This window comes from Amblyraja radiata, chromosome 19 (genome assembly GCF_010909765.2).
Source record: "Amblyraja radiata isolate CabotCenter1 chromosome 19, sAmbRad1.1.pri, whole genome shotgun sequence".
Lineage (NCBI taxonomy): Eukaryota > Metazoa > Chordata > Chondrichthyes > Rajiformes > Rajidae > Amblyraja > Amblyraja radiata.
The window spans coordinates 4,476,638-4,490,455 of record NC_045974.1 but is presented as its reverse complement, the minus strand read 5'-3'; the positions used below and the strand labels follow the sequence as shown (position 1 = coordinate 4,490,455).

The 13,818-nt window shown below is 39.7% G+C and overlaps 2 protein-coding genes across 4 annotated transcripts in view; one reads left to right on the top strand and one right to left on the bottom strand.

The window, feature by feature from the left end:
* Nucleotides 1-13,818, top strand: part of ttc38 (tetratricopeptide repeat domain 38) — a 105,526-nt gene that overhangs the window by 5,764 nt on the left and 85,944 nt on the right. The gene's annotated exons all lie outside the window — the stretch shown is intronic.
* Nucleotides 538-13,818, bottom strand: part of mkrn1 (makorin ring finger protein 1) — a 47,359-nt gene continuing 34,078 nt past the window's right edge. For all 3 annotated transcript variants that reach the window (XM_033037500.1, XM_033037499.1, XM_033037501.1), the window contains 5 exons: nt 11,530-11,756; nt 7,425-7,639; nt 5,834-5,944; nt 3,195-3,339; nt 538-2,568 (listed from right to left, as the gene is read on the bottom strand). In XM_033037500.1, the coding sequence (XP_032893391.1) occupies nt 2,359-2,568; nt 3,195-3,339; nt 5,834-5,944; nt 7,425-7,639; nt 11,530-11,756 (908 nt within the window). In that variant the 3' untranslated portion in view covers nt 538-2,358. The remainder of the gene's footprint in view (nt 2,569-3,194; nt 3,340-5,833; nt 5,945-7,424; nt 7,640-11,529; nt 11,757-13,818) is intronic.

Here is a 13,818-nt window from a genome sequence, read left to right as displayed (position 1 = left end):
TAGATGCTGCTGCACCTGCTGAGTTTCTCCAGCATTTTTGTGTACCTATTATCTTCCTTTATGCAAGGTACGCCTACCTGCTTCTCCCTCTGACAAGTGTCAATGCCAGTGTCGTAACTGAGCTTTTTTATTGGAATGTTATTAATCTCAATTACAATTTAGTTGAAGTGCCTCGGAACAGAGGGATTGAAGAAATAGGCACTTAGTGGTAGGTACAGACTCAGTGGACTCGTCTCAGTGGTGTCTTTGTCTCGCTAATTTCCAAACACCCTTTTACTAACAGAGTGGCCAGAAATTTAACTACTCTGCCACGAAAAAATAGTAACGACAGAAGCCAGCCAGGCTGCTTGTTCTGTACAAAATAGCATCTCTCGTCTCCGACTTATTTCCACCATCTGCCATTCGGGTACAGTGTCTCTTTTCCCCCACCCAACCCACCAGCCCACTAAAACATACATTCTCTCGACACCATCCTTGTGAGGAATGCATCTTTACTCTTCTCTTAAATCCAAGATTTATGCAGAACACACAACACAGTTTAGAGCAAAAGATATTTATTTAGAAAAATGCTGTTTTATACTTGTAATGACAGTTTAAAGGGCATCGGTTCCAGCTGCATTTCGAGAGGTACGAGGAAGTGATCTCAAACAGCTTTGACCATCTACATTTACTTCCATTTTCATTCCCAAGATGACTAGGCTCACAACAGCACAGTTCTTCACAAAATCAGACCTCGCGTGCACTTCCACAAAGAGGGAAAAGGGCTAAATTTGCCTTGTCACATATCCAAGTCATGCCACAATTGCCCAGCCTCATGCTTTCATTAAAATAATCACAGAATCCTATTATCCTCTAAAGGAGAATAGGAACATGTATGCTAATTTTCAGTCTACAAGTGAGATCACATTGTGCAGAAACCATGAAGCCAGAAACCGAGGATGTGGAATTAAATATTTCACACGGTGGTAGAAATGGGTATTTTTGACTGAATCTCATTCATTTACGACTCCCAGCATTTTCAATCCATCAATTAGTTAATGTGAGCATTTGTAAAGGAGAGAATGGTGGGCGTTAGTCTGCCTGAATCTGTATATCTACACACACACTACCTGCAATTGTTTGATTAGGTACTTTATGAAATACCCTGCCCATTCTCAAACAGCAGATCAAGTTTCACCAAGAACATCCTATATTAAGTTAAGAATCCAAATGCAATCTGAACTGAAGTCAGTCAGATAAACTTGCAACAAGTTATAAAATGAGACGGCATTTTACAAAAAAGGGATAAGACGACTTTGGTAATCCTATCGTTTGTCATTATTTTTATCTAGATTAGATGAAGGATTTAAATAAGCCGACTAACACTGAAATGTCAGTCAGAATAGCCAATAGTTAATAAATAAAAGGAACGTTATATGAAGAGGTTAATCTCACATTGTAGCGCTACTTCAAGTTTTAGTTCTGCTTTTATAAAAGCCATCAATTCATTTTACCATGGCAAATGACCTTTGCTGAACAGAGTACATAAAGTGGAATCTTAACAGTGGAATCCTTTTTCAAAACTGAACCACAAAATAATTCTGATTAACATCCTCTTCTTTCTGATCTATTTGAGTGTCTTTAAAAAATATTTCTGTATAAACTGAACGCTGACGACGTTACTGATGAGAATTGTTGGGAGGGAGTTGGTGAACCATCCAGTATCTGGGAGCAAAGGCCTAGAAATAAGACAGGCTGCTTACTTCAGTGACTTACAGACGGTATGGCTCCTTCACATTGTATTCAGTAGCTCCGAGCAAGGTTCCTGAGCTCCATTAACAAACGATATAAAATTTAAAAAATAGAAAGGCAGGAAATGGCTAAGGTTGTTAATCATAATTATTTTATACCACGACTCTTAAAAAGGTCACTGACTGCAGAACCCCCTCTTTAAAAACAGTAGGAGTACACAGAGAGTATGGCATGGGATAACACAAGCTGAAGATGAATTACGGTGTACATGGTCCTTTTCACTGATTTCAGGGTTTTGCAAGTGGTAATATCACTTTCAGAACCATCCAGGTCGGACGCCCCCATGTTAAGTCAGGTACCTAAACTCATCTCTTAGTCCACAGAAAGAAATATAGCCCGCTGCTATATTTATCTTCCAGCTTCTCACCTCAAGTAAAGCAAGTTAATTTAACTTACAAGGAACAAGTTTCTTTTTTGATGTACTACTGACAAAGAACTCTGCACAAACGTCCAAAGTGAAACTGCACCCAGAGTGCTTGGCCTGCCTAAGACATATGGCACTGCCACAACACAGAAAAGCTACTGTCTAAAAAAAAACAACAGACAGTCCAAAATCTACAATGGGTGCTATAGGTCAAACTCGTAATAATCAACATCCATCTCATCATGAAACAAGTCCCACTCATCACCAGAATCTGAAAAGTCATCATCAGGGCCATCTGCTAAAAGCATCAGTAGCACTTCACCAAGCTCAAAGGTGACCATCTCATCATCTTCGTAGGAGTCCGCACTCTCCCTCTCTTCAATGAAATCCCAGAAATGTGCTCTCCGCTGGCTCTGTAACATAACAGAGATCATTGTAAACAATCAAGTCTTGAATTTATAGCTAGCTGATATTGAACCAGTCTTCAGATACGTTGTTAACTTAATTTAGATAGATAGCTGAAAAAGACTAAATGTCTTAGATTTTTTTTCTTTTAGCTTACACCACAGCAACAGAAACATAGCAATGTAGTGTGCGCTCAATAATTTCCATTTGAAGATACGCATTAAGACTATTATGACAATGTTGTGCGCAAATATGTTTCATGCAGTCAATATGGAGTAATGAAGTGATCAATTAAAATAATTAATATCATACTTTTAGATTAATGCTAAATACATAATTGACATGAAATATTACATGTGGATAAATGTGAAAATCTGTCAACACAATTTCAAGGCATATTTAGTTAGAAATTCTGAGCAATAGATGGTATAGACCTCTGGACATACTTTAATGGCTCACCATTAGTCCCGATGGAAGATTATCAATCTGACTCATTATTTTTCTCTCACAACAGCTACTGAGCATTTCCAGCCGGTTTTAATCTCCTTATAACTAGTGTAACCACTCATATATGACAGCTCACAGATGAAAGCAGAAGCGGGAATAGAGCTGTTTAAATCAGCGCCATCCTTACCCGGTATCTGCCTGTTGATCCAATCGGCTTTCTTTGTGGTTGAGGCTCCTCCAGCCGTCCATCAGGATAGGCGTGTCTGTAAAAACAGTTGCCACCAAAGGGACAAGTCCTGCGCCCCTGATCAAAATATCGACACGCTTTATTGCTGCAGAGAAAGAGATAAACATTACTGAATCACTTGTGAAATCTGTGGTTGGTTTGGTGAAAGCAGGTAGAAATAGCATCAACACCAGCGGAAAAGAATCTCGGAGGCCCCCCCTCGGTCATGACTGACCATGGGTGATGCATCCTAGTTGTTGGCTGCTAGCTCCAAACCTCGGCCAGAGCAGCGTCGCTTGTTGCTGAAGAGACCAATGTGGGAGTGACAGTCTCTGTGGCAAAGGTCACATTTGTGTGTGTGGTCTCTGGTTTGTTGAAGTTGCTGCGCTCCTCTCTACGTGCCCGCTTGTCTGCCGCTGCGTTCAACAGTTTCTCTTCCCCCGTTTTGAGATGTTGGTTCAGGGTACCTCTCCACCTCGTGTGTTCAGCTGCAAGGCTCTCCCAGGACTCCACATCGATGTCCAGCTCCTTCATAACTCTCTTGCAGACATCCTTGTAATGTAGCTGGGGGCGGCCGATGGTTCTCCTCCCATATGTCAGCTCTCCATAGAGGACGTCTTTTGGAATACGGCCATCCTCCATGCAGTGGAAATGGCCCAGCCACCGCAGTCTGCGCTGCCTGAGTAGAGTGTACATACTGGGAAGGCCAGCGCGAGACAGGATCTCAGCGTTGGACACTGTCTTGCCAGGATATGCCCAGGATACGGCAGATGCTTCTCAGGTGGAAGGTGTTGATTCTTCTCTCCTGCCTGGCATATGTAGTCCATGTCTTACTTCCGTGCAGCAGCGTGCTGTTGACACAGGCGTTGTAGACTGCTACCTTTATCTTCACTGTCAGCTTTGGGTTGGTCCACACTCGAGTTGTGAGGTGAGCGAGAGTTGGAGCTGCCTTCCCGATCCTCTTATCAATCTCTGTGTCCAAGGAGAGGTTGTCAGTGATGGTGGAGCCGAGGTACATGAACTGATGGACGGCATCAAGATCGTAGTCGTTGATGGCGATGACAGGCGGCGCCTCTGTATCCTGCCCCAAGAATAGTTTTAAGATAAAGAAATTTGATGGATCGTTTTTGACCAATTTTGACTTTGCTTTGCCACATGTTGCTCTGTAGTCGAGTCTCAGTTCACAACGCAAAACCAAATAAGCCGAACGCTCTCCTTTAGTCAATCTGCAGACTTGAGAATACAGTTTAAAATAAACCTCTTTACGATATGCACTCATTTAACAAAAATATTGAAGTTAATCACACGTGAGCTACTTTCTACCAGAACAGCCATTCTTGGGGTCTGACCCAATTCATTTAGATAAGTAGCAATGTTGCATGCTGTATTTGTGTGTATCCTTTCCTCCCAAACCTATGTCCAAGTTAGGAAGTAGCATAGGAAGGCATGTAACCCAGGGCCGTTCTTGATTTGTTAGGACATGTTGAATTAATGACTGTTATATTCTTCATTATAGATAACACGGGAGTGTCATCTTTATCTTTCATCTTCCCAATTCTCCTGCTGGTGAATTAGTAACCAAAAACAACAAATGTAGTTTACTTCACAGCACAATATACTACACTCTTTCTCCTAATATTAAACCATTTAACAAGAGAAGACAGCTTATAACTACTCATTAACACAGATCACAGGACTGATGTAAACTAGAATATTCAATCCCAGAGCAACATAACTGCCCACTTATGGAACTTGTCCACTCACTCAACAGCCAGAGACATTCCCTGTCACCTGGAGCAATGGATACAGGCAAGGCTGACAATTGTTAGATTTGGAACATGTTCTGCTGTTGGCTTTGAGCAGGAACAACAGCTTCATGTCGACATAGACGCTGCAGGTGCTGGAATCTTAAGGGGAAAAGTGCTGGAGGAACCCAGCAGGTCAAGCAGCATCAGCGGAGAGAAGGTATCTGTCCAGAATTATGAGCGGGGGGGGGGCAAATTAGATTAATGGGGTGCACTCCTGGGGGCCAGTATGGACCAAAGGGCCGTCTGTGTTGTTGCACCTATAAGGTTAGCTCCACGTAATGTCTAAATCCCAGTCATACTAAGTGGCAAACGCTATTTAAATCACAGAAATGTCTGTAGGTGACCAAGAAATAGCCCACACATCTCTGCTTGTTGTTCAATAGCCATTAGCTGCCACAAAATAAAAACTATTCAGGAAATTATACTGGACCCAACACAAATAGCCCGATGTGCAAGTCAGGCACCAACTATTTTTCATAACACCTATCTGCCAAGAGCCTTTCCAATGGCTGTGAAAAAGAAGCATCGCAGAGCATTTTACTTCTCAGTATCGGGGAATCCAATTGACTTGAGCAGCACCAGGGCAAAGATAGGACGACATTCAGCCGTTCGACCAAGTCACCAATGACGTAATCAGCATTATAATTTACTCTGGTTAATTTTTTTGTACGGTTATCCTTAAAGTTTGAGTTATGAACAAGTCTGACAAGCAACAAAAAAATGCACAAATCAGACATAGGCTACAATAATACGCAACATTTACTCTGGGGAATTATCAAATGTAAATGTTACCTCATTGCCTCTTTATACTTTTTGATGAGTTTTTGTTTTTCTTCCTTCTCCTCCACCCAGTATTCACTCGGAATGACAAAATTTGATGTAATTCGACACTCAGGACAGGATCTGGAAATTTAAATTCATGAGTAATTACTATGACAATATTGTCAATCCATCCAAAAAAATAATCTTAAAGGCTGGTCTTGTAAATCATATAACTGCTGATTGAAGAAATATGCATCTTCATCTCATATGACAATGAAGCCCAACAATCAGTTTTACTAAAATTAGATTATTGTTACAAACCAAACCATCTCAAATTTTACATTCTACAACAAATAAACTGGGAACAACTCAAGTTGCAGATATGCCATTGCTGTTTGAGTCACTGAATATTAAATTTGTCTAAATCTTTTTAATAAAATTGCTTCATACTTGATTTGATTCTTTCTCCAACTCCGGGTCAATTTCACCCAATATTCTAAAGCAAACACACTCTGCAGATATAAATATAGCGAAGCACTATGCACAAATTACCGCGGCCACCCCACTCCAGCTGAGATGGATTAGGAAAACTTGATCAAGGAATGCAACCTAGGACGTTTCTGATCTGGAAATGATGCAGCTTGCACAGGAACCATGAGCCAACTCGAGTACATAAATTCATTGGGAATAGCTTATGCATTTCCTTTAAAGCCTTTTGCTAATTCTGCTTAGAAGTAATAGAAAATGTAGGTTAAACTGACTACATTGTATTATTAAACATTTTGGTTAGTGCATATTATTTCATTTATAAAATACCAAATTATTACATTTGCATATTTAAAATTTCTAATCATTAATTATTCACAACCTTCATTGATCAAAATCTATAACATTTTGAAATACACTATCTGCTATTTAAAAGGGTTATTTAGCATTTGGCTATCTAATATCGAATCTTTCTCTCAGTAACAATACTGCTGCCAGTTTGTGTAAACACAAATATACTTATTTACAATGTTTTCAGTTGGCAAGGAGCCTTGAGATATCGGAGATAGACACACGAAAAGCTGGAGTAACTCAGTGGGACAGGCAGCATCTCTGGGGCTTGAGATATTGGAACCATTGTGACACCAGACTTGCATAATGCAGGTGTTTTCATCAGTGTCTTTGGAACCTCTTACTCAAAGGGTGGGAGAAGAGGTTTGAAATATTTTGAAGGCATAGTTAGGTACTTGATAAGCAGATGGGCAAATGCTTACTGAGGATAGGCAGAAATAAGAAGAGCATCTGCCTTAATCTCAGTAAATGATGGAGTAGCCTTGATAGGCCAAATGGCTCCCAATTTTTGTGAGTGTTGAGTGAGCGAGAGAGAGAGAGATGTAATTTTCCAATACGATGGTCTTTGGTTTCTTACACTGTTGCAGTGAACTTGAACCCACGCATGGGGTACAGAACCCTATTCTCACTCACCATGTTATGGTTCTAAACTCAAAAGTATTTCAGTTAATAAACGCTTAGCAGCATTTTATTTTTCATATTTTCGGTATCCACATTGTGTTCCCTTTGAATGATTCTTTTAAATTCATAAACGGCCAAATGAATTAAAATTTCAAGGACTTACTTTACAATCTTGTTCTCAAATTGTTTAGCGCTCCTCCATTTCCGAATACAGTTGAGACAGTAGGCATGATTGCAGTTGGACATGATTCCAAAACGCCGCTCACATGCATTGGTTTTCTCGTATATCACTTCCATGCAGATGCCACATATAATGTCCTTGCTCCGTTGGACGGCAAAAGATAGCTCCATATCCTTCTCATGGGCCTCGATGCAAGCCTATGGAAAGAACATCTATGCATCAAGATAACACAATATTGCAATTTTAGAAGTAGGAAAATTTAAGAAATACAAATCAAAGTTAATGTACACATTGAAACTGAAATAAATATAATAGTAAAATACTGCATCTTCAAAAGAGTTTCAAGAGACTTGCTTATCATCTCATCAATAGAAAAATTCTAGAATTAAAAATAATGCCCAAGATTGTGACTGCACAGAAGAACTAAAATTATTAGCAATTCAATGAGTTTCAATGTCCTTTTACATAACTAACAACACTTTTTAAAAGAGCTAAACATGGTTCCAACAAATATAAGCCAGTCAAGTCCTTTTGCATTATGCAACAGTAATATTGTGGACCTGAAGGTGTTACCTAGCAGGAGTTCAGTAGTCCAAACAGGACTTTTGGCCAAAGCAGATTCAGGTTAATTAGTCATATGGAATAAAATTCCTTGATTGCATAAAACTCAAAGTAAGCGGTATAAATACAACTGATGATACACTTAATATTAAATACAGCTGAAATAGTGCAAAAATACTAGAATTGCTGAATGAGGTCATCTAAGAGCAAGGGGCAGCATCTCCAGGAGGGAGGTGTGAAAGAGATGATTTCAGGTAGCAAATGTTCTAAAGTCGGCATATTTGGACTTAAAAGTTCCTGTATCTTCTAGAGGGTAGAAGCAAGGAAAGGGGATGAATGGCCAGGATGGCAGGCATCCTTGACGATACTTCCAGCCTTCCTAATGCAATGCACCCTGAAGCCGGGACAGGCTGGATGGAGAATAGGCAGCCTTTTCCTCGGGGTTAATGAATCTGAAACTAAAGGGCATTGGTCTACGGTGAGAGGGTAAAGATTTAAAAGGGAACAGACAGGCTTTTTTTTCCCCCTCACAGAGCATATATGGAATAAGCAACCAAAGGAAATGGAAGAGGCAGGTGAGAAACATTTAGATAGGAACATGGATAGGAAAGGTTTGGTGAGGCATGGGCCAGGAGCAGGGAAGTGCAATGAGCTCAGATAAACAAATTGTTGGGCATGAATAGTTGGGCCGAGGGGCTTGTTTCAAATGCTGTTTTGCTCTAAGACAATGATTAAGTGACAAGTCTGTGATGGACTTGACTGCAGACGACTTAATCCAATCAATACTCAACTAACACAGTGGGTCCGTGGTCTCATATCCATCCGAGATACTGGTGTTAAAGAAAGTAATGAAGGCTGTAACTAGTATGCATAAAAGAACACACTTGGTGGAGGCAGAGAACTGCTCCAGAACATTAAAGGTACACAAAAATGCTGGAAAAACTCAGCGGGTGCAGCAGCATCTATGGAGCGAAGGAAATAGGCAACGTTTCAGGCTGAAACCCTGAAGGAAATAGGCAACGTTTCAGGTCGAAACCCGGAAGGAATTAGGCAATGTTTCAGGCCGAAACCCTGAAGGAAATAGGCAAAGTTTCAGGCCGAAACCCTGAAGGAAATAGGCAACGTTTCGGCCCGAAACGTTGCCTATTTCCTTCGCTCCATAGATGCTGCTGCACCCGCTAAGTTTCTCCAGCATTTTTGTGTACCTTCGATTTTCCAGCATCTGCAGTTCCTTCTTAAACACATGCTCCAGAACATTCATTGCATACAAGTGCTGCTGCTGTCCTCATTCTTTGGCTTGTGATGATGCTTACCTCAAGGAATCTGTCCAATGAAAAGGAGCCAATTGAAAAATAATAAACTTTAGATGGACCCTCTTGTTTGTAAGAATCTTACCTGCAGGAAAGGGAGATATTCAGACAGAGCTAAAACTTGGATGACAAAGGTAACCTTTGTCTTTCTTTAAGGAACAAAGTATTGATGAAGGAAATGCATTTGATAAAGTCTATGTGGATTTTATAAAGTCAAAGTTGCACATGTAAGCCTGCTAAAAAAAAAACAACCTTAAAACCAATTTTATCTGACCAAAATAGAATTTAATCTAATTTAAAAGGTAATGGGAAGATACAGACCTTGGAGATGATGTCCTGTTACCTCTCAGGATGTGTGGACATCTCATGTTGAATAAGCAGCCTATTCGATTCTATCCTTTATTGGCCAAGGCATTGAATACAAGAGCTTGCTCGGACTTCACAACACTAGTTGTGCAGTGAGTTTTGCAAATAGTTTTAATCACATTACATAAAGATTTGCATTTGCTTGCATTGAAGAGGATGCAGAAATTTACAAAGATGTGGCGGGGACTGGAAGATTAAAACTGAGCAAAGATTAAACAAGCTACCACAGTTTGCAAGGACAGGAGATTCACCATCTGTTCTTTTACCTTTTCCTTTCCGCACAATCCGGACACCCACATTCCTCATCCACACGATCCAACACCTCACATACAGTTTAGTTTAGAAATACAGCGTGGAAACAGGCCCTTCAGCCCACCGGGTCAGCGCCAATCAGCGATCCCCACATATTAACTCTAAACCTACACCAACTAAGGACAATTTTTACATTCACCAAGCCAATTAACCTCCAAACCTGCACAGTTCTTCCACTGTTTCCATCTGATGGCCACGTGGGCTTCACTGCCCTTTGACAAAGTCTGTTCCATAGACACTCATCATTCAGAGAAATGATTTCACCTCCAACTTATTTTTACAGTAATCCCCTAGATTCTCCCACAAGAGGAAACATCCTCTCAACATCCAGTCTTTTAAACTCCAAGAACCGTTCAATTGTCTCCTCATCTCCACAAGATACAGGCCACGTTGGCCCAACTTCTCAATACCACCCACACACTCCATGTTAGTCTAGGAATCCTTCTCTGGTGTGTTTTCAATGCATTAACATCCTTCCTTAACAGTTCTGCAGGTGCAGTTTCACCAATCCCCCATGTAGCATTACCACCCTGCTTTAATAACCAATAATCAATAATGTTCTTCCTAATAAGTGATATTATCTGCCCCCCCCCAGTCTTTTGATGATCATGCACTGGGACACCACAGAGGTTATTTGCATCTCAGAACTCTGTAATCTTTCAACAGTGTGCTTCACAAAAACTCATTAATGTCTTTAGTTATGTACGTCGCTTGTTACACAAATGATGCAAATAATAAGTCGTTTGGAAACAATGCTCTGGGAGGAGCAATGCACAATCCCTCTGACCCAATTAAAATTTCTTCAGCTACGTGCTACTTCGGAGCAGTTAATTACATTTAATGGTAAGAAGTGGCACTAAACATGGTTTGCAGGCATCACTGTCAGCCTGGTAGCATGCTTTACTCTGGGATGAAGTACTACTTGAAGTTGCTTAAGGAAAACAATAAAATAAATAATAACATTTGCTGCATTTAAGTGATTATTTCAACACGCTGTGAAGCAGAGTGTGCTCCATAAGGAATATTTTGATGCTGTAATGTCAACAATTTAAAAAAAAATCAAATGGCTGTTTTCAGTTTGTATTGCTATTTGGGCACATAAAATGGGAGCTTCCTTCAAAAATAGTCATTATTCAAAGTGTTAGTTTTCTTTAGCATTTTAAATTACAGTACTGATAGCAGCTGCATCATTCTGTATGACTTAATTACCTTAAGATCAGCATTATAACAGCTGGTTTAAGTAAATCAAATGTATCATTGACTATCAGAGTTAAACCCGAGCAAGCGTGCTGGGATCGCTGGTCAGCACGGACTCAGTGGGCCGAAGGGCCGGTTTCCACGCTGTATCTCAAAACTAGTTTAAAGTAGCAATGGAGAAAATGGCAAAAGCAAATTGCACAATTATCCAGCAGTTATATTCTGTTAAAACAATCATAAACAGCTGTTACAGATTAAGCTCATCTTAATTCTTAATTTTCTCCATGATCAACCTAGAAGCTTTAAAGCACAACATCCTCTCTTGCTGTTCAATGACTTGCCTTTATGTGGTCGGATCTTTGTGAGGCATCAGTGGGGTGAAGAACCTGCAGGCCACACATATCACACACATCCCCATGGAGGTAGACACAGTTCACACCATATCGGCACTCTCCCACTGCTGCGTACGGGCACATCTGTTTCTTCGCATCTTCACCAGTTTGTGGGGCCTCAGAGCTCCCTTCTATTATTAACTTGTCCACTCTTGCTTCCGGGTAAGTTGGTGCAGCTGTAATGAGAATTTTTTAATTATCCTATAACTAGTTACCAACATGACTCTACAAACGTATATCAAGGAATAATATGTTCTAATAATACTCTCTATTTAGATTGCAAAAGAAAAACAGTGATATACTTTTGGGCAAATTGCAGTGGGTGGCTGGTTTTATTTTTGAAATGTTGTCCCCGAACTATGTAATTAAATAAAACTTCAAGAATCTCAATTAAGTCGGCATGTAACCTGTTAGATCAAGTCATCCAACTCAGCAAACATAGTGGGTAACTTGTGCATTATACCATGATTAGCTTTCTCATTATATCAAATAAGGAATGGGATTCTACCGAATATGAATTCATGGACTTTGATGAAATTCAATAATGGAAGGAAAAGGTGGACCCCATTGCCAGTTATACAAGTTTCCTTTAAAAGCAAAATAGTCAATCTCCAAACTACAATGAGAACTGAGTGAGATCATGTTGTCGGTAGCTTTTAGTAACCTTTTTCTAAAGGGAATACATGTTTTATTTGCAGTGGCTATGGGATGGGCATGCTGTTAGGATTACCTCACATTCGAGACAGGGTCTTGCTCCCAAATTACTGCTCTGACACTGTTCAACTTGTATGAAAAAATTTGATGGCCCAATTGACCAGAATTGTCAAATTCCTGAAGTTCAGGCCCGAGTTAATGGAACCTTTTCTACAAGGAAAGAATGATGGCTCGTCCTAAGCTATCTTGAACTCTTATGAATGTCAAAGTTTTTCTTTTAAAAAAATTCAGTTTCACAAAAAGGCAATATAGGATTGATTTTCTATGCAGTTGTTTTACATGAATGCAAGAAAGTAATCAAAGCGCATTTTAAAATACATCCATTGTTGTAACCGTTTCAGCATTTGATTAACTCACATTTGTCGCACGTACGATAGAATACCAGCTTGTCCAAAACAAACTAAATTGGCAGCTGTACAATCTTATTTCTAACTATTAATCATCAACATACATGCAAGATTATAGCGAACACCAGGTTTAAAAAAAGGTAACAATTCACTCACATCTGGCACTGTACGAGTCAGATTGGTCTCATTCTCAACTCCTCTATGTACAGTAAACTGCAGACAAAAAGATCATGTCTGGCTTGTAAATGTCCACGTGTGCCAGGGCTGCAAAATGTCAATCACAACTAGCCATTGTTATAGTTTTAAGCTCAGGAAAGTTTGCAGGTAACTCACTAATCCCTCATTTCTTTTCTCTATAATTTCTCATGGGTTTAGATCTCAAAAAAGCCTCTCGTAGTTCCTTCTGCCACCCAGACTAGCTAGCTCGTTATCTGTACCGAAAAGACTCATTTCGTTTGGATTCAGTTCCTTGGTTCAAGTTCGAGCAGATGTTTGAGTGAAGTTGATTTTAGCAGATGCTAAAAGTTCTACAATTAAACGGATAACGACTGAATTTCTTTCCCCTAGTATGGTGGAATACTGAAGAGTGAGACGTCTGTACATACACTACAGCAGAAAGCCAAATGCAAAAACAGGCCAACTTATGCTGGTGATGGAACAGCTGATATTCAAGTTTATCATAACCCCCAAAGCAAGCATAAATCACATGTACATCAATATGGGCTTTTACAGTATAACCAGGTACTTCACTCAAAAGCTCAGCAGTTTCTCAGGAACATTTTGCAATACAAGGATCTAAACAATACGCAAATTTTTCAGGCGTAGCTTCCCAGGCCCTTTAGACTTCCAACTGCATCATTATCAATTATCAATATCCATAAAAGCAGCATAAACCACAGGATGTTGATTTTATTTCCTTTATTAAATCAAAGAAATAAAACAGCTATGATTATTTGTGACACGTTAAAAATAAAACTATAACATTTTAAGGATGGATCCTGGCTTCTGCAGAATTGGAGGAGTCCCTTTACAAATACAAAAATATAACACTAAAAGCAAAGTTAAAAACTACTCCCAGTCATAGTGTCTCAATACTTACTGTAGGTTTAAAATACTTTGAAACTTATATGTGCCTTTAGTTTGCAATACCTTTATGCTTAAAACAAAATATCAAAGC